Genomic DNA, 19,530 nt, shown 5'->3' with positions numbered 1-19,530 from the left:
CAACTTTAATGTGTACCATAGTTTGTGAACTGAGATGCAGCCCCTGAGCATTCTATACTCGTAATTCAAACCCATAAAGTGCCAAGCAAATCTTCAAAACTGGTCTTGAAGTAAGAGGCAAACCCTTTTTGTTCCCCAGCACCTTTGAGATGCACTACTTTGATTCACACAAAGCTTCGGAAGCTGTTATGACCTGGTCGTCTTTAATGGGAGTGCTCTGTTTCCCTGACTGAATGCCTTTGGAGAGAGCTTAAACTAACTTGTGCAAGAGGCAGAAAACACATCGCTATCCCCATGACAACTCATTAATGCCACCTTCAATGCAGTGAAACTAAAAAGACTATTTGAGGAGGGAAAAACAAGTAACACCAACAAAAGCAGAAACAATGGGTTTGTAGGGCCTTTTTAGTGCATCACTTGTGCCAAAAACGTTTGCTGAGAAGCTTTGGGAAGCTCAGGTTTTTGGGTAGTGGTGCTATTGGAAATATCAGAGATGGAGAAACAGTGATTGGTTGGACTGCTTTTTGGACCAAGCCTCAGGGCATAGCCTTGGTTTCCCCACTAGGTTATATAACTGCATGCCCTCTTCATCAGTACAGTGCCCTACCATAAGCCTGGCCTTGGCTGTTACTTTTTCCACATGACCTATAATGAAACTGTTGCCCTTTTACACTGATTTTACACCAACTTTGGTATTTTTCTGTGATGTGCTTCCTGGATGATGCTGGCTTGGCTTAGTTGGATGAATTCCCAACTGGCTTGTGATACAAAAGATGGCAGCATCCACTAGCCTGTCGACATTTGAGCCCACACATTTGGTTACGGTAACACGGGCAGACACAGACAAATGTCAGCCCAACATTTGCAGATGCATCGTACATGAGCTATATAGTACCGTCTCGATTGCAAATGCGCCCATGGCCTTTCCTTATGTAACTGTGTGCTCTAAACTGATTGTAAGTCTATGTGTCAACTTGCTATTTTAAGTAGTACTAGCAAAGAGGTTGAGGAAACGTGTTTGAACCCATGCAGAGGTGACCCCTTACAAAATAAAAATGCAACATCTGTGTATGTATATACACACAGATTAGCAAATGTTTGGGGTTTGCTCCGGTCTTCAGTAGTAATAATAAAAGTCTTAATTTCTTTCAAAAAGAATTTCTGACCTGAAAGTATTTAATGTTGAATTTAAGAATTTTGTGTTTTATTTTGGTACTAAATTATGTCCTGAAGCAGTCCAGTTTGTCCTTCAAAATCTCTATGATATAATTGTCACATACATTATATATTTATATAGAGAGAAGATATTCATTGTTACATAAACTTTTTTTTTTCTTCCACTTGCATAGGTTAATTATTTTGCAGAAGGCCAAATCAAAGGCTAATCTGTGAACAGCTATTAGGCTAAACCGTTACCATTAATTTTTTTGCCTGCTAACCTAGCATGTATAGAGCCCAATTAATTTTTATTTTTTTTCCCAAATTCCATAGAATTTTTTTTCCAAATTCCATTTTTTGCATTTTAATTTTTGTTTTAATGGTTAAATAAAAAAATAACCAAAAAGCATGTTTAACTGAAATCATGAAACTTACACAATTTAACAGCAATTTAGTAGGGCTGCCCCCTAATAGTCGACTAATCGTTAGTCGAGCAGAAGAGGCTTGGTCGACCAAAATCGTATTATTTGCTTAGTCGCAGAAAAAAATGCGACTAAGCAAATAATAGGTGAAGTCATGCAGTTCGTGGCGGACAGATCGTTAACGGCTAGTCTATGGTAATACAGTACATCAGGCAGGACATCCAAACGCTCACCTATCATTCATGGACCTCAAATATGGCTTATCATCTGAAATATGTAAGTATTAGCAACTTTATATGGCCACTCAGTCTAATGTTATCCTAGAGAAATGTGTGCTATTCAGTGTCTGTGTGGAGTGTAGAAGCTAGTAGCACGCTCACTGGAGGACAGATAGAGGCTCCGGTGCGCTCACTGTCTCTTAAAATACTATAAATAAAATAATTTTGGGTCATATAGATAAGAGTAATACACCTTTCAAATCTGTAAAGACTCTGTTTATTTGTGAGCACACAAAATGTGCTTTTGTAAAATAATGAAAGCAAACATGATATGCTTTCTGCCGTCTCGGTCTGTGAACTTGAGCACGAAACTCTGTGTATATCTTTGCCTTTCAGACATTAAAAATATATCCATAGAGAGTGAAATGTCTACTTTCAAATGAACCAATTCAAATGGAAACAAATATTCTCAGATTATGTAATCCGTGTGAAACATTCATAGGTGCATCACTACTGCGGAGATGACGAGTCAGTGTCACCGGCTTCATCTCTTAATCCGAAAACAAAGAAAACACTAGTTTATCAAATTATTAAAATGCTAATGAAGCCTCCTTACTGTTTTTCCCTGACACATTCACAATCATTACTTCTGCCAGTGTGCTGTGGCAAGCTTTATACGTGCTTGAGCGCTTATTAGGCTGTCTAGGCAATTTAAATGGTTTATTAATAAACATTCGATTAGTTGACTAATGCTTCAAATGAACGACTACTAGTGGACCAGAAAAATCCTTAGTCGAGTGCAGCCCTACAATTTAGTAAAAGTCTAAGAAAAATCATATTTTTAAGGCCCTATGACGTTTTTTTTAACCAAATTATCTGTCTTCCATTAAATTTTCTGGATTAAATTCGAATGATTTCATAAAATTGTAATAATCAAAAGCTACTCTAATTAATAGATTTTATAAAAATAAAAAAAAACTATTTGTTATTGAATTTTTCTGAAATACTGTTGTGTATTTAATTTTTTTCTGGTAAATAAATTCTGGTAAATAATTCTCTAAATATTCCTTAAAAAAATACATTTAATAATTGTATTATTAGTAGCAGTACTATCATTTCATTAAGTAATATATTTCCTTTTTTTTTTTTTTTTGACTGGCTGCTGTAAAAGACCTTCAAGTTTTTTCACATCGCAAAATAGGGCCCTACAGGTATTTAAATGACTATAAAGTAGTGCTGTCAAACGATTAATCACAATTAATCCCATCCAAAATACAAGTTTTTGTTTACATAATATATGTGTGTGTGTTGTGTGTTTATAATGTGTATATATAAATATATTCATGTAAATACATGGAAATATTTTCAAAATATATACTGTATGTGTGTGTATTTTTATATGCATAATAAATATACACAGTACACACATATATTATGTAAACAAAAGCTCTTGTTTTGGATGCGATTAATCGTTTGACAGCACTACTATAAAGGCATTATTCTTTTCTACTCTTTGTTACTTACTTGTAGTTAAAACTACTGCAAAGATAAAAGGTAAGGGTGTTTTAAATATGTAGAAGAACCTGTTGTGGTGCATGAATTCCATGCATCGTCTTTAAGGTTTAATGGGTTATCATAATTCTAATGACACTCTTGATTGACTGTCTCTGTCTCTCCAGCAGTGGATGTGAAGACCTTGCTCCCCTCTGGGATGCAGAGTCCGGTGGGAGGTGGAGGAGATCAGGGTGGAGGCAGCGGAGGGCCGGTGGACCTGCGTACAGACCCGCGTCTGAGCGTGCTAAGCACAGTGGACCCGACGCTGAGGGAAAAACAGCTACAGCACGAGCTGCTCTTGCTTAAACAACAACAAGAGCTGCAGAAACAGCTGCTGTTCGCCGAGTTCCAGAAGCAGCACGAGGTTTTGACGCGCCAACATGAAGTGCAGCTGCAGGAACATCTGAAGGTACGATCCTTTCTGTCCTCTCTGTACCCATCATCTCCTTGAACTTTGGTTCTTGACCTCTGAACTCTTCCTAAAAAGCAACAGCAGGAGATCCTTGCCGCAAAGCGTCAGCAGGAGCTGGAGCAGAAGAGGAAGTTGGAACAGCAGCATCACGAAGAGATGGAGAAGCAGAGACTGGAGCAACAGCTCATCATGCTGCGGAACAAAGAGAAGGGCAAAGAGAGTACGTATCTCTCCATTAATCCGTCCATTATATGCACTACAGTAGATCTACAGTGAACTCGTTTCACGGTACGGTCGCCGCTCATTATTTCCTGTTGCTTATTCTGATGCTGATTTCCAAAATGCGAATAGTTTAAATGCACTGATCACCTTTTGGTTCAATGAATAAACACCTTGCTGAGCAGTACATAGCTGATGTGTATTGTTGTTTGCTGCTATACTTACACACTGTCATGGATATCCCTTGAAGAACTTTAGGCACAAAGTTTTCTCATCTTTTGTTGTTTACACTTACAATACAATACAGTAGGCATTATTGCACCACAAAATTTAAATATTGGATCATTTCCAAAACTTAGTAAGCTGCCTACAGCCTACATAGTATCCTATAGTAACCTCATAAGTGCACACATAGGCAGCACTCACATGACTCTTATTAATACCATATTCATTTGTTTTTGGTATTGGATCAGTTATGCAGTACAGTTCAATTTGGGATCGGTAATTTTGTTTTTGATTTATTTATTTGTTGAAAGTACTTTGTACTTTTATTTATCACGGACACAAAGAATTGATCAAAAGTGACTGTAAAGACGTTTATAATGTTACAACATATTTCTTCTTCAAATAAATGCTGTTCCTTTGAACTTTTTAATCATGTCCTATTTATTCATATCACAATTTACACAAAAATATTAAACAGCACAGAAAACCGTCTTCAACATTGATAATGAAGTCATGTAATGGCTGCAGAAAATTTTGCATTTTAAAATTTTAAATTGTAATACTATTTCAAAATATTACTGTTTTTTTCTCCCCCTTTTTTATCACAATTTAGCTTTGATATCACAGGAATAAATACAATTTTAAAATCTTAATTGTAATAAATATACACACAGATAAAGACACAGATACAGATATGTATTGATGATGTCCTTTAACTCCGTTCTCAGGTGCTATCGCTAGTACTGAGGTCAAACTGAAGCTGCAGGAGTTCCTGTTGAGTAAAAAGGAACCCGGCCCCTGTGGACTCAACCATTCCTTCCCCCAGAAGTGCTGGTGAGAGAAAGCCCATATCCTCGTAGTCCATATCGCTCAGCCTTATTCTGAGCTGGTAAACCCAATTCAAAGTGCACCTTTTCACCTATTTTTAAATTTAGTTAATATATCAAAGACAGGTGCATTTCTCTGCAGTATGATGTAAAATGAGTTTGTCCACATACTGATATTATATCATGCCACATTGTGCTGGAAGATTATGGGTCTCATTTGAATTGTGATGGATGAGTCTTTGTAATGGACTGTGGTTGTTTTTAGGGGGGCTCACCACGCATCCCTGGAGCAGAGCTCCCCTCCACAGAGCAACACACCGGGCACGCCACCCTCCTACAAACTCCCCCCATTGTTAGGGTCCTATGAGGGCAAGGATGACTTCCCTCTCCGTAAGACTTGTGAGTAGGCTTCTTGTTTATATAAAATAAACTGTTGCTTTACTGTGTAAATGTTACACTACAATTCAGTATGATTTTTTTTGTAATGAAATTAATACTTTTACTTAGCATGGATGCATTATATTAATCAGCTGGGTGGCCTTTTCCTCCAGTCCTCTGGCTGTCTTCTCTTTTTCTGGATCAATTTAGCAGTAAACACTATCATTTTACTGTTTTGGACGCCCTTGTATTTCCTCTGGGAAAATGCAAATGTAGTTCTTTTTGTTATCTTAATGAATTGTTTTAATGAGTAATAGCTAAGTGACATTGACGCTGCATTTTAAACCATCACTGGATTGAATAAGCCAATGCATGAGTGGTTGCATGTAAATGGCGATTATTTTCTGTCTGCATGTACGACGCTGTTCTGGAGTCACCAGTGGTTTTTGTGTGGAGAAGATTGAGCTGTTTAACACTGCAGAGGTGTCACAGAAGATGCAAGTGTGTGTGTGTGTAGGGATGAAGTGAGGAGTCTGCAGGTGTGAGTCATTATGAGTCATCAGAACAGCGGACCTACACACAAACACACACCTTAGAGCACTGTTACTTTAATACTGTTGAGATACTATTATAGTTTTTATTAATAATCGCTCAGTTCTTTGTTTTCATTTTAGTTACAATTATATTATATATCTGTAGTATAAATAGACACCTTTATTTTGGCACTGTCACCATTTTCACATAATGTCCGTCTATGCATTACCGCCAATGCGTGCATTCTCATTCAAACTCACGTATCACTCGATATAAGGATTGCCTGAAGGCATAAGGCCAGCATAAAAGACACCACGTGAATACTAAATTGAGCTCTCTTCCGCTTTTTTGTGCATGGATGAATAAATACAGACAAACTTGCATCAAAATGCGCGTTTTGGTGAATATCCTAGTAAACACAGTCGGTTAGGCATATGTCTTAACGTAAACAGTTGAGAAAGAAAATGCATGTGTATCAGTATATTAAATCCGTGCAAGAAAAGTACAAGTGCTCACTGCTCCTGACTAAATAACCTTTGTAACATCAAAAATTATTAATATATATTTAATTTATACAGTGAAGACTATGCAGTTATTTTACATTTGATTTATTACATTTCTGTAGCGTACCTGAAAATTTATTTTAGACTGAGCTGAAAAGCACTGTTTATTGAACTTTGCTCTATTGTATTTATTTTCTGCTATTGCTTGTAATTTGGTTATCTCTAGAAAAGATTTTTAGCACTGAGCCCATAGTAGCAGCCAGAATTGTTTTTCCAGTTGTTTATTTTCTTTATTATTTAAAAAAAGAAAAGAAAAAAGTGTATAGGCCTATTTTTGTTGTTGTGAATGTCCCAATTGAGGTACAGGATGTGAAAACTACACTAGAATATATACACTAATGTAGCTACTAATCTGCAGTGCTATTATAATTACCTAGAACCACAATATAAACCATATATACGTATATGTATGTATATATACAGGTGCATCTCAAAAAATTGGAATATTGTGAAAAAGTAAATTTTTTTGTAACTTTATTTCAAAAAGTGAAACTTTAATATATTCTAGATTCATTACATGTAAAGTAAAACATTTCAAAAGTTTTTTTTATTATTAATATTATTTTGCTGATTAGAGCTTACAGCTCATGAAAGTCAAAAATCCAATATCTCAAAATATTAGAATATTTATATTTGAGTTTCATTAAACGACCATCTCTACAGTATAAATTCTGGTTATCTCTTGTTCTTTGAAACCACAATAATGGAGAAGACTGCTGACTTGGCAATGGTCCAGAAGACAATCATTGACGCCCTCCACAAAGAGGGTAAGTCACAGAGGGTCATTACTGAAAGGTGTGACTGTTCACAGAGTGCTGTATCAAAGCATATTAAATGCAAAGTTGACTGGAAGGAAGAAATTGGGTAGGAAAAGGTGCACAAGCAACCACAAGCTTGAGAATACTGTCAAGCAAAGCTGATTCAAACACTTGGGAGAGTTTCACAAGGAGTGGACTGAAGCTGGAGTCAGTGCATCAAGAGTCACCACGCTCAGACGTCTTCAGGAAAAGGGCTACCAAGCCACTTCTGAACCAGAGACAACGTCAGAAGCGTCTTACCTGGGCTGTGGAGAAAAATAACTGGACTGTTGCTCAGTGGTCCAAAGTCCTCTTTTCAGATGAAAGTAAATTTTCCATTTCATTTGGAAATCAAAGTCTGGAGGAAGACTGGAGAGGCACAGAATCCAAGCTGCTTGAAGTCCAGAGTGAAGTTTCTGAAGTCAGTGATGATTTGGGGTGCCGTGACATCTGCTGGTGTTGGTCCATTGTGTTTTATCAAGTCCAGAGTCAATGCAGCTGTCTACCAGGAGATTTTGGAGCACTTTATGCTTCCATCTGCTGACAAGCTTTATGGAGATGCTGATTTACTTTTCCAGCAGGACTTTAGCACCTGCCCACAGTGTCAAAACCACTTCCAAGTGGTTTGCTGACCATGATATTACTGTGCTTGATTGGCCAGCCAACATGCCTGACCTGAACCACATATAGAATATATTGTATATTTTCAAGAGAAAGATGAGAAACAGTCGATCCAACAATACAGATGAGCTGAAGACTCAATAGTGCCACAGCAGTGCCACAGGCTGATCGCTTCCATGCCACACCTCACTGATGCTGGAGTTTGTGCTAATATACATATACATCTATATGGTTTATATTGTGGTTCTAGGTAACTATAATAGCTCTGCAGATTAGTAGCTACATTAGTGAGAAAATGGTTTTCATACAAAAATAATGATATTTATTATTGTCTACCTTGCAATTTAACCCTCACACAACCTGCTGCCATTCTTAGATTTGAAGTGAAACACAGTTTAGCCTGTTTATGAGAGATTCAAATCCCGAAAGCCACCTCAAATGTCGTCTCAAATCATTTATGACATGTTTTCGACTGTATTTGTGAGGGTTTTTTCAAAGTACTGCTGGTCATCTGCTGTTCACTCTCATAGCCGCCAGCCATACTCCAAAACTCCCACACAGATTCAGTGAGTTTGTTCCCGCAAACACATACACACACACACACATCTGCTATCTGCTTTTTACACACTGCTATATTTTAAACTGTCACACCCATGCTGCTTTATAAAGCTCTCTATAATAGAACTGACACACATATACCATCCGGAGGATAGGAGGACTCACACACACATACACACGTGCCCTATAGCTTGGACTTCAGCACACTGATACCACTGTTATGGCAACACCACAGCAATCTCCTTACATAACGTGCCCTCAGTTTGTGTGTGTCTTTCCACCCTGTCCCCTCCCCCTTGTCTCACACTTTTATTTTAAATCTAATTAAATCCATACTAAAGTCACTGATAGCATTAGTTGCTAAAGACCTTTCTGCTCTATATGCCCTGTGTGGCTGTGACGCACAAACGGGCCCAGAAAAACACATAGGTCTCGGTCAAGCTGCTTTACACACGGCGTGTTTAGGTAATTGTCCCAATTTCTTTTTTTTCTCTTTCAAATCCCTTTTTACTTCAATTAGTTTAATTTGACCCGGCGTCTCCGGAATCAACAAGAGATCAAATCGGCATGCTGTAAATGTAACTTTTATCTATAGCTCAGTTTGTGTGTGTGAGTGTAAGAGAAAGAGAAATGGGAAGGGACATGCGGTTGCTGTCCATGGTCCTGATGCACAAGCGCGACAGATGCAAACCCTCATTAGTGGTGCTTATTAAATGAAACATCACTATTGTAATTGCTTATACTTAGGGTGGAGAGTTTCGAACAAGCCCCTGATCATATATAGTGACGTTTGCTTTGCGACTGTGATATCTCAAATCATGCTGGGTTTGCTTTTGCTTTTCTAAGTGATTGAATCTTTTTCTTTCTCTCTTTTGTTCAGCCTCTGAGCCCAATCTGAAGGTACGTTCACGGTTAAAACAGAAGGTGGCAGAGAGGAGGAGCAGCCCACTTCTTAGACGGAAAGATGGTACTGTGATCAGCACCTTCAAGAAAAGGGCGATTGAAATCTCAGGTAATCATCATGTACATTTGGCATTATTGTGTAAATTTGAACTTATTTACATTTGTTTCATTATTTTTATTGATGTATTTTTTGCACTATTCAGATTCAAAGAAAACTTTATTATTAAAATACTACTATAAATATTCTATAAATTCAATAAACATTAGTTTTGGCATAGTTGTGCATTAAGCTTCACAAAACATAGAGTTTATATGGAAGATGTAATCTTTTATATGTCAGCACCTGAGTTGTGCTCAAAAAAGCCTGTAAAAAAAAATCTCTGCTGTCAGATGTGTGAAGATTTGAAAACAGAAGTAATGAACACGTAGGTATTGTGTGATACCTGTGCTGTTAATATAAATGCACCTTGGAGGAAGGGAACAGTTTAACATCCTGCTGATACATTAAAAATGGTTTAATCAATCACAAAATATTGTGAAATCATCAGCTATATTTTCTAACGATGCAGCTAAAATGTGATTGTTGAAATCCGTGTGTGTGTGTGTTTCAGTGTCCTCTATGTGCAGCAGTGCTCCTGGCTCAGGTCCCAGTTCTCCGAACAGCTCTAACTGTGCCATTGCCGAGAACGGCTCCAGCGGATCCGTCCCAAACATCCACGCTGAGGTGAGAGACTTACCCCCTACACATTTGCCTCGCGTCTGCTCTCGCACCCCCCTCGCTTCTCAATAGGTTAGGGAAGAAAAAAAGACACAATAAATTGGCTTCATCCAGATAATCACACTGTTTCTATGGAAACAATCTATCGTACGGAGCCTTGTGATGGCCTGGGATAACACTGGTATGCTAATCCCCCCCCCACAAAAAAAACCTACATGTTCTGAGAGTCAGTCTTGCAGTGAGTTGTATCTGTAGGCTCAAGAATGGCCACAGCTGTTATGGATGGACAGCAGGAAGCTGCCTGGGGTCAACTCAGCATGCTAAGCAGCTAGCCTTGAGAATCACCTTAACCTTGAAAGCCAGAGAGAATTAAATTGTATGTGCTCATGCCACAAAGGGCTTGAAGCTGTAAGAACGCTGAATGAACCAGTTTGTGTTTCATTTTGAATGACCAGCATATTAAATGCAAAACAAAACACGGCAGCACTTCAGTTTAGGGACAAATTCTTACTAGTTGTAACTTGTTTATCAGCATGCCTATTATTAACACACTGGCTGTTTATTGGTACTTATAAAGCACATATTCTGCATGACAATATTCTACATCCCTATTCCTACCCAATACCCACTTAACAACTACCTTACTAAAAATTAATAAGAAGCAAATTAGCAGTTTATTGAGGCAAAAGTCATAGTTACTGGTTTGTTAATAGAGAGAATTGGGCCTTAAAATAGAAAATAGATTTTTGTCAATGAATGTTGTGATATGCATTTTTACCATACATACTATTACTCATAGTGTGATGTACACTTTTGGTCATGCCATCCTTATCGCAGTCCATGTTTAAATTTTGGGGAATTTTGCATGCTTGCTGAAGAAGTTTGATGACATTCACTTTTTTTCTGAAACAGTTCTGCTAGTGGTACATTATGTGCTCCGTTTTCTTAAGGGTAGAAAACATTTGATTTTAGCATCCCTTTGTATAGCATCTTTTAACATTTTACGTTATTGCCAGTGGATGTGATAGAGGATAAAGTGTGCTGAAGTTTGTCAAAGAGAAAAGAAATAAAGTTCGTCAGTCTCATCAACCAGAGAAAAAAAATCCCTTCAAATAGGCTCCAGTGGAGATGACTTAAGAATCACCTCATAAGCTCTGTCCAGCATGCAAAGTCTGCGTACCACTCCCCAAAAATAATCGCTATTCCTGAGCCTCTGTTGCCTAGCAGTACAACCTCGAGAGAAGTGATGGATATATGTGAAGGAGAATAGAATGCTGACATCATCTCTGCTGCAGGTAGGGCGCTCTGCCACAGAATATCCGCTTTGCCTTTTTCTTCCTCGTCTTTTCTTAGTGTAACCTTTGAGTCAGAGTGAGAATGACGTACATTGTACGAACAACTTATAATGAAAGGCTTAAATTGGGTCTTCGGGGATGAATAACATTGCCTTGTAAAGCAGAACCATTAGTTTTTGTTCTTTGGCTTTGAAAATGGCTGCGCTCCAAGTATAGGGTCAGATGATGGGATTACCAGTACTCACAAACACCTCTGTATTTCTCACATAGCTTTCTTTTGGGACATTTTTACAGTCTTTAGAAATTAGAAAAAGCAAACATTTTAATTATCCTGAACTGGTGTCTTCTTCAAGTGGCGCTCATCCAGTCCCAAATACAGACAGTCCATTCCCACATGCTGCTTTGCTCGTCACAAGTCGTCACAATTTAGTAAGGATTTCCAAAGTAATCAAGTCAAGCTGAAACTCCTTGTCTGGGATGCCTTCCCGAGATAAAACAGATTCTTTGTGCTGTTTGAAGTGTACATCCTGAAATATAGGTCTGCTGTTTGTCCTGTGGGACTCACGTCTTTCTCTCCTTTTCTGTTTCGGCAGCAGTTGCGTTCTCTGCATCAGTCTTTGACTGGAGATGGGACACCGAGTCCCCTTAGCCTCTACACTTCTCCATCTCTGCCCAACATCTCTCTTGGACTGCCTGCCAACGCGCACATCACGGTGAGTGTCCTCAGCTAAAGCCTGGTGGCTTCGTGATGGTGATTCAGAGTTCGCAAGTGGTGTAGGCTGAACCCTAGTGGGCTTGCTAGATCATTAGGATGCTTTTACACTAGAGTTTTTGGTCTGGACTCAAGAGTTTGATTGATGTGAAAGTGTTTTTCAGAAGATGCACACCATTGATCCAAACCCTTGTCCATTCTCGGGTACGGTTCATGTGAACTACACTACAGTTGGTTTGAATGCTGTTTGTCCTAAATTGCAGAAGTGAAGCACTTTTGATGATGCCTAATTTGCATCTTTGCACACTTCTAGTCACAATTATAGTATAAAGCGTGGGACTACAGTCCTTCTCTGGAAAGTCCACTGTCCTGCAGATTTAGTCTGAACCAGCTAATCAAGGTCTTCGGAGTTACTTGAAATTTCCAGGCAGGTGTGTTAGGGCAAGTTGGAACTACACTCTGCCGGACATTGGCCCTCCAGGAGCAGGATTGGACACCTCTGGTATAAAACAAGCTCTTACAGTGGTGACCCAAAAGTATAATGTGAAAGCAGAGCAGCAGGGCATTAGAAGGGGATGGAATCAAACTGGTTCTGGTTTGGACCAAGCAATCAAACCCAGTGTGAAAACAGCCTTGTAGGCTTTGTTACCTTGGTTGCAGCTTTAAGCAGCTCAGTGTTCCCAAGTCTGCAGAATAAATTCTCATTCTCTTCTCTTCTACTCTAGGCTCCTCAGAAACTCAGTGCCCAGCAGGACGCAGACCGGCAGACAATCCAGAGTTTGCGTCAATGTGGGGCACTGACAGGGAAGTTCATGAGCACATCATCCCTGCCGACAGGCCTTCCCGCTGGGGCACCCCATGACCCCGAGCCCCCTTCCGCCTCTAATAGCCACAGTAGCCATTCCTCGCTGCTCCAGCATGTCCTACTGCTGGAGCAGGCTCGTCAACAGAGCGCACTTCTCGCAGGTACACATAAATTCATAGTATACAGTCATGCTACCCTGAATGCACTGCAAAAAGCTATAAATGCATAAATGTAAATGGCGAAAAATATTATCACGATCATTTTTTTCATATCAGTCGATATCGATAATTATCACTATAAATGTCAATCTTTATTTATTTCAAGTTTAAAGCCGTTTTTTTGCTCCAAAGTGAAAGTTGTAGAAACCAGACCATTAATTTTCCTTAACAAACATGTCTGCTCTTGTGAACTTGCTCCACGCAGTAGTTTGAACTGTGATCCGAGCGCATAAACGTTGTTTTGTTCCACTTTTGCCGCATAAACATTATATCGAACATTTATCGTTATATAATTGATTATCGTTATCAATTTATCGCCCAGCCCTAGTTGTGTGTAAATCTACATGCGTCAGTGTCTTAAGGCAAGAAACGTACTTTACACAAGTGTGCGGATTGGGGTGGGCGATATACTGGTAGACATTATTAACTGGTAGAAATATGTCAACCGGCCGAGATTTTCAACTATAGTCTCTATCGCAGTTACACATTCATGTGACATTGCTGTGTTTACATGCGTTTTTAAGCATTGCTGTTTAAAAACAAGTGACTTTAAGCCGCAATCAGCAGCGAAAGAGAACTCATTTTGCTATATGCGTGCGCTGTCTGAGAGACTGTTTCAGAGTACTGTCAGAGAGGCACACACATGAAGACGGTGCTCATAGAGTTATGTTTGGCTCTTTACAGGCCTTAAATACACTTTAATGTGTTAAAATGCCCGTGCATCCATGCAAACACAGTAATTTAGGTTTTATGTGAAAGCAAACAGCTGAGAAAGAAAACACATTTGTAACAGTATATTCTATCCAGGCAGCTCTTAAAGTGACAGCAGTCTAATAATGCGTCAGTCATGTTAAATTAAAGGTGCCATAGAATGCATTGATACAGTATTTTAAATTGTTCTCTGATATCTACACAGAAGGTATGTGGCTTACGTAAGGGCAAAAAATCTCCAGAAACGATTTTACATGTCCATTTACAACCCTAGGATTTCTGCCTAGAATGAAACGGTCTGTTATTGGCTTATTTGGCAGGGTCATGAATAATAATGAGCTCTGCTCTGATTGGCTGTTTCACAGTACGGCTCATCAGCAAGAAGGAAGCACAGGGAGAAAAATATATATTTAAATACTTTCTCTCGCAGTTATATCGTCGGGTAATTATACTGTATATAAAACGCGGGCATCAGGGAGCCGTTATTAATATGCGAGGCATTGAAACTGCTTTTGAACGATCCATCGATCGCGTTAAAGTTTCACTTTCAAGAGACGCGATCACACAAACTATGTTTACATTATGGAGCAACAGTACTTACCACACATTTCACAAGATCAGATGCTTGTCAGTGGTGCTCAGGATCTGTAAGTCATTCGCCATCATCCTCATCTCTCCTTACTGAGAGTGAAATCTTATGTACTGTCACAGGCTACCGCTAGCAAGGAGCTAACCATGTCCCTTTAGTGGCTTGCGTTATTTGCTTTCTGTGCCTTTCTGAATACAGACACCAACCCATCCCTGCACTTCACACCCCCTGCACGGCCTGGAACATAAAATTTATTGTGTTATTTTCGCTGTTGTCCGCGCTTGTTTATTTACAATACCTGCAGAGCTTCTGATGGTTCGGCCGGCTTAGAACAAGGACGGGTTTATGCAAATGTTGGGGGCGTAGTGATCCCGACTGTTGCGTCACAGTCGGTGTTATGTTCTGATTCGCCTGTTTTTCAGTGGTCTTTTTTAATCACGAGATTTACATATGAAGGAGGAAACTATGGTGTTTGAGGCTCACTGTATGTCATTTCCATGTACAGAACTGTTATTATTTAAATATGCCAGGGTAAAGACAGTTTTTCATTCTATGGCACCTTTAAACAACAAAAGAGAGAAAATCTCTCACTGATCTTGACTAAATTACTTTTGTAACTTTAATAAAAAGAAATATAGACTTAATTTGCACAGAGAGGAATATACAGTGTTTTTATACATTTGATTGCAATATATGTAGCATGTCTTATTTATTTGTTCTACTGTAGTAGTTTTTTCCTATTGCGTGTAATTAGTTTCTTATTCTTATTTAATTGCTGGCTGTTTACTTGTGTTCAGTGAGCTTGAGTTTTTTTTTTTTTAGGCTGGTATCAGGTTTTTTATGATATTGGCACTGGTGACAAGAATTATGACACATCTGTGGTATCAAAAATGTTGATATCATAAAGACCTTATTTAAAGCAATAAAAACTTTATTGAATATATATCATTATCGTGAAATAAAAGATATATATAAGATTTTATCATATCACCCACCCCTAATGCAGATACAAATGCACTCGTGTTGCCCTGACGGTAACATTTCTTAGTACTCATGACTCGATTTAAGCCAGATGCATTATCCAGGTTACTAGCTAGTTAGCTATAAATATTTTGACAGTTTAACTGATTTTTAATTTGGTCTGCAAGATTCTCTTCAAACTGTTGCGCCACCATGAGTTGAAAACTATGCTAATGTCCACCGTGGGAAAAAAACAGCATGCAAAATTAAACTTGCATCGCTAGAACAGTCTACATTCAAGTAATGAGTGCATTTCAGGTCTGTAGTGTGCTAACAAGGAATGTCAAAAGTAGAGATCGACCGATATATTGATTTACCGTTATTTTTCCTGATATTTAAGCATTTTTCCATAATCGGATATCGGTTTTGTAATATCGGATTCACCGATAAACACCACTATCTTGTGGACGTTTTGAGAATTGCGCGCAGGATCGCAATTGCAGCGCATCTGAGGGGAGACGAGACAACAACAACAGCGTGCAGGTACTTGATTTGCTGTAGTTAGTAAACTATTTAATATTACAGTCATTAATGCACAAATTAGATGTATTACATAAATGCCTGATATGTAGTTTATGCAACTTGGCTCTAAGAAATATGATAAATAAGATACTCTGTCAAGCCCTGTCTATAAAGATATAACTTTGCCTGAAATAACACAGCCATGAATCAGCGCATGTTGGAAATAAAAGCGCTGAATTTCATTCTCTCTCTGTTGTCTATATGCTCATCATTAGTCTCGTGAAGACGATTGCAGTTCACTCAGCGGTTGATGCTCAAGAAATGCTCAGCACGGCCACTGCATGTAACTTTTAACAAGATTCACTTTTTTGAAGCACCCTAAATTGTATTAACACTTACTATATAACCATTATTTCGTTTATAAACATCTACATTAATACAACTCTATGGAAATTCTCTGCAATCGATCGCAGTTTGAGTAGCCTGTTAAATGCATAGATAAACCGCGCTGTCAGCAGCATAATTTAGAGCATGCCAGTTGAGAAATGCAATAAAATACAATGCTTGTTATATTCCAATATTCCAGAGAATATTATTCCGTGAATTAACATTATCCAGTGAATTATTCTTCACTCTTTAGCCTATGAAACAGCTTATATACCTACTAAAACTGTAGTTAAAAATGAAGTTGATATGACTCCGGTCCTTTATTTATTTTCTCTATTTGAAAACATTAGACATTCTACGTTTATTTTGCTTACTGCTAATATTAGTGTTGCTGCTAAAGCTTTTTATAAATAAGATGTTTTTTATTGTTGTAATACGAAGATTAAATTTAACATGACAGGGCTCTAGACTGCGACCAAAATGGTCATTTTTTACGAGTTAAAATTTGACGTGGTCGCATTTGTACGAGTGCATGGTCTGCGCTGCTCCAAAGCGTCTTCATGCAGCGCGCGCTACCAGCCGCAGCACATTATAGCAGGAGTCAGATTTCACTGATCACGTGAAGAAAGGTGCTTTCAGCGCGAGCGCTTCGTGGGTAGAGCCTGGTTTATACTCGGCGCGTCAGCACGAGCGCGAAGGTGCGCGTCGCGGAAGGAGCGCAACGGAGGATTTTGTTTTCAAACTAAAGTAAAAGACTTTCTTAAACCAGAGAAGGTGAACATGCTGGTGTTCTTGTAGAAAAAACATGCAAGTCCTGTCAGCGACAGCCAGTTTAGTTTGACTTTTCTTTTTGTTTTCGTTTTGAGAAGCTTGTTATCTTTGCTGTTTACCTCACGTTACGCTATGGAGGCTTTCCTTAATTAAAAAAAAAAATATTAATATTTATTTGCTGCCTCAGAGTTTGCTAAACATTCTGTAATATACTCCTATATAGTACAGCATGTGATGTGTCCTATGCCATGCCTCCTCTTATTCGTTTTTGTTGATAAATGTTATGTAAGCTAGTTTGTCATTTTCAATGTACTGTTTTATTGTTGCTGTGCTTTTTAATTAAGAATAACAATGAATCCATCTTTTGTTTTAGTCTTAAAAAGTGAAAGGTGTATAGATATAAGCAAAACAGACAATTATCTTTTCTTGTAAAATGTGACACCAAGATCGCAAATTTGAAAGTGAACGCGCACGAAAAAAGGAATTCCTGTTCACAAAATTTAAATCACAAATAATACAGAAGAAAAAGAACGAGTTGAATGTTGAACACTTTCGTTACCATATAACTATAAACTATGATAAAAGTTCATCAGCATGCATTGATTAATTAAATGTTGTAGCAAAAACAAAAAACAAATTGCAACCAAATTATGTGCTCGTGCGACCAACTGAGAAAGTTAGTAGCAAAAGTGAGATCAGTGGGAAGAATGAGTCTAGAGCCCTGCATGAAAGACTGCTAATTCTCAAAACATTTTTTGTTAAGATGACTGAAAGGAGGAAAAAACCAAAGTGAAGTATGGACTTACTTCACGCAGTCATTTATTTACTTTATAACAGTAAATAAATATCGGTTCTGCATATCGGTTATCGGGCACATAAACATGCAAATAATTGGTATCGGTATCGGTTATAAAAAATCAATATCGGTCGATCACTAGTCAAGTCACGGTACTACGATATCAAATTGACAAGAAAATTAATGTTAAAAACAGTTTGATGTGTAGGTGTAACAGCTTACACTTTTCATCTTGATCTTTATCCCATAGTTCCCATGTATGGGCAATCTCTGTTGGTAACGGGTGAGCGGGTGTCCAACAACATGCGTACAGTGAATAAGTTGCCTAGGCACCGGCCGCTGAGCCGTACCCAATCAGCGCCCCTGCCGCAAACACCACAGGCCCTGCAGCATCTCGTAATGCAACAGCAGCACCAGCACTTCCTCGAGAAACAGAAACACTATCAGCTAAATAAGGTACATAGATCAGATATTTGATGCTGTTTGAGCTATTTAGCAAAAAAATGCTAACAGGCTCCACCTCCTTTCAGATCTTTTCCAAAGGGGCGGAGCTTCCAAGGCAGCCTCCCACGCACCCCGAGGAGACGGAGGAGGAGCTTACAGAAACCGCAGAGATGCAGGACGAGCGAGGGGAGGGGCTTGATCATGTGAGGGCGGGGCTACAGAAAGAGAGCTCTGGTGAGACCACACCCCCTTCGGAACGTCTTGTTCCGTTGAAGGGAGAAAGCACAGAAAGTGACTTGGAGGAAGATGATGATGAAGACGAAGCCATTGAACTGAGGGAATGTGATGAAGAGGGCGCCCCCTATGGCCAGGTGAGAAATTATAGCTTTTTTATACTGAAAGTTTTGGTTGTTTCTGTGCAATTAGTGTCACCAAACGGAATTGACCCTTTGCAAAAACCCGCTCTCCTTAGTTACTGTTTCTATGTCCGACAAGCCATGTCTCACGTCACACATCATGTTCTCATGCAGTAAAAAATACATTGCGGAGCAAAGAGGTAACTGGCAACACGCCAACAGACAAGACAAAGCAGGCTACTTCTGGTATGAAGCGGTCTCGTCTTTAAATTTTGTCATTTTATTTAAGAAATTCAAACAATAAATACCATATTGTGGCTCTTTAATGTGTCGTGACAGATTGCTGTATTACCTCAGTTCAGGTGCCACGTGATCAAGTCGTCTTTTCATATTTACTTAAAACACGAAATAAACATTAATGAACATCAGAACGTATTTTATTACAACCGTGGATAGACATCAATGCACAACATTTCTCAAGTTTAAGTCCACCAAAGTTAATCTACTCTCCTGACTGATTTGTTTGTTGGGCAAGATGGCAGATTTGCCGTTATGATTGGTCAGATCACCTGTCAGTCAAACTCTTTGCGAACGGTCAATTGTAACAAATAATAATGACTATTTTTAACAAGGTTTCCTGAGCTTGCCTCCGCCTGCATTTGTCTAACAATCTGCTAGTCCCACGCCAAGGTTGAGGTGTTGCTTTTTTAAATTTTTAAATTACACACTTCACCTCTAAAGTAATTTACAGAGCAGCCAACATGTATTTTGCATGGTTTTAGTTTCTTGAACTTCTAAGGATCACTGACCTTCTAAAATTACAGTTGCCTTTGTTTACCATTTGTTTACCGTGTTAA

At 38.7% G+C, this 19,530-nt stretch overlaps 1 protein-coding gene across 3 annotated transcripts in view; it reads left to right on the top strand.

The window, feature by feature from the left end:
- LOC306868906 (histone deacetylase 5-like) overlaps positions 1-19,530 on the top strand; it is a gene marked incomplete at its 5' end in the record, with an annotated part of 82,017 nt that overhangs the window by 47,311 nt on the left and 15,176 nt on the right. For 2 of the 3 annotated variants that reach the window (XM_079415374.1, XM_079415372.1), the window contains 10 exons: positions 3,478-3,761; positions 3,840-3,984; positions 4,937-5,042; positions 5,301-5,434; positions 9,367-9,498; positions 10,001-10,113; positions 11,996-12,115; positions 12,840-13,080; positions 18,124-18,329; positions 18,404-18,688. In XM_079415374.1, the coding sequence (XP_079271500.1) occupies positions 3,478-3,761; positions 3,840-3,984; positions 4,937-5,042; positions 5,301-5,434; positions 9,367-9,498; positions 10,001-10,113; positions 11,996-12,115; positions 12,840-13,080; positions 18,124-18,329; positions 18,404-18,688 (1,766 nt within the window). The remainder of the gene's footprint in view (positions 1-3,477; positions 3,762-3,839; positions 3,985-4,936; positions 5,043-5,300; positions 5,435-9,366; positions 9,499-10,000; positions 10,114-11,995; positions 12,116-12,839; positions 13,081-18,123; positions 18,330-18,403; positions 18,689-19,530) is intronic. The other variant, XM_079415373.1, reaches the window with a different exon arrangement.

Source organism: Barbus barbus (genome assembly GCF_936440315.1).
Source record: "Barbus barbus genome assembly, chromosome: 4".
Classification (NCBI taxonomy): domain Eukaryota; kingdom Metazoa; phylum Chordata; class Actinopteri; order Cypriniformes; family Cyprinidae; genus Barbus; species Barbus barbus.
The sequence above is the reverse complement of the archived record's forward strand: the minus strand, read 5'-3'. Positions and strand labels throughout refer to the sequence as shown.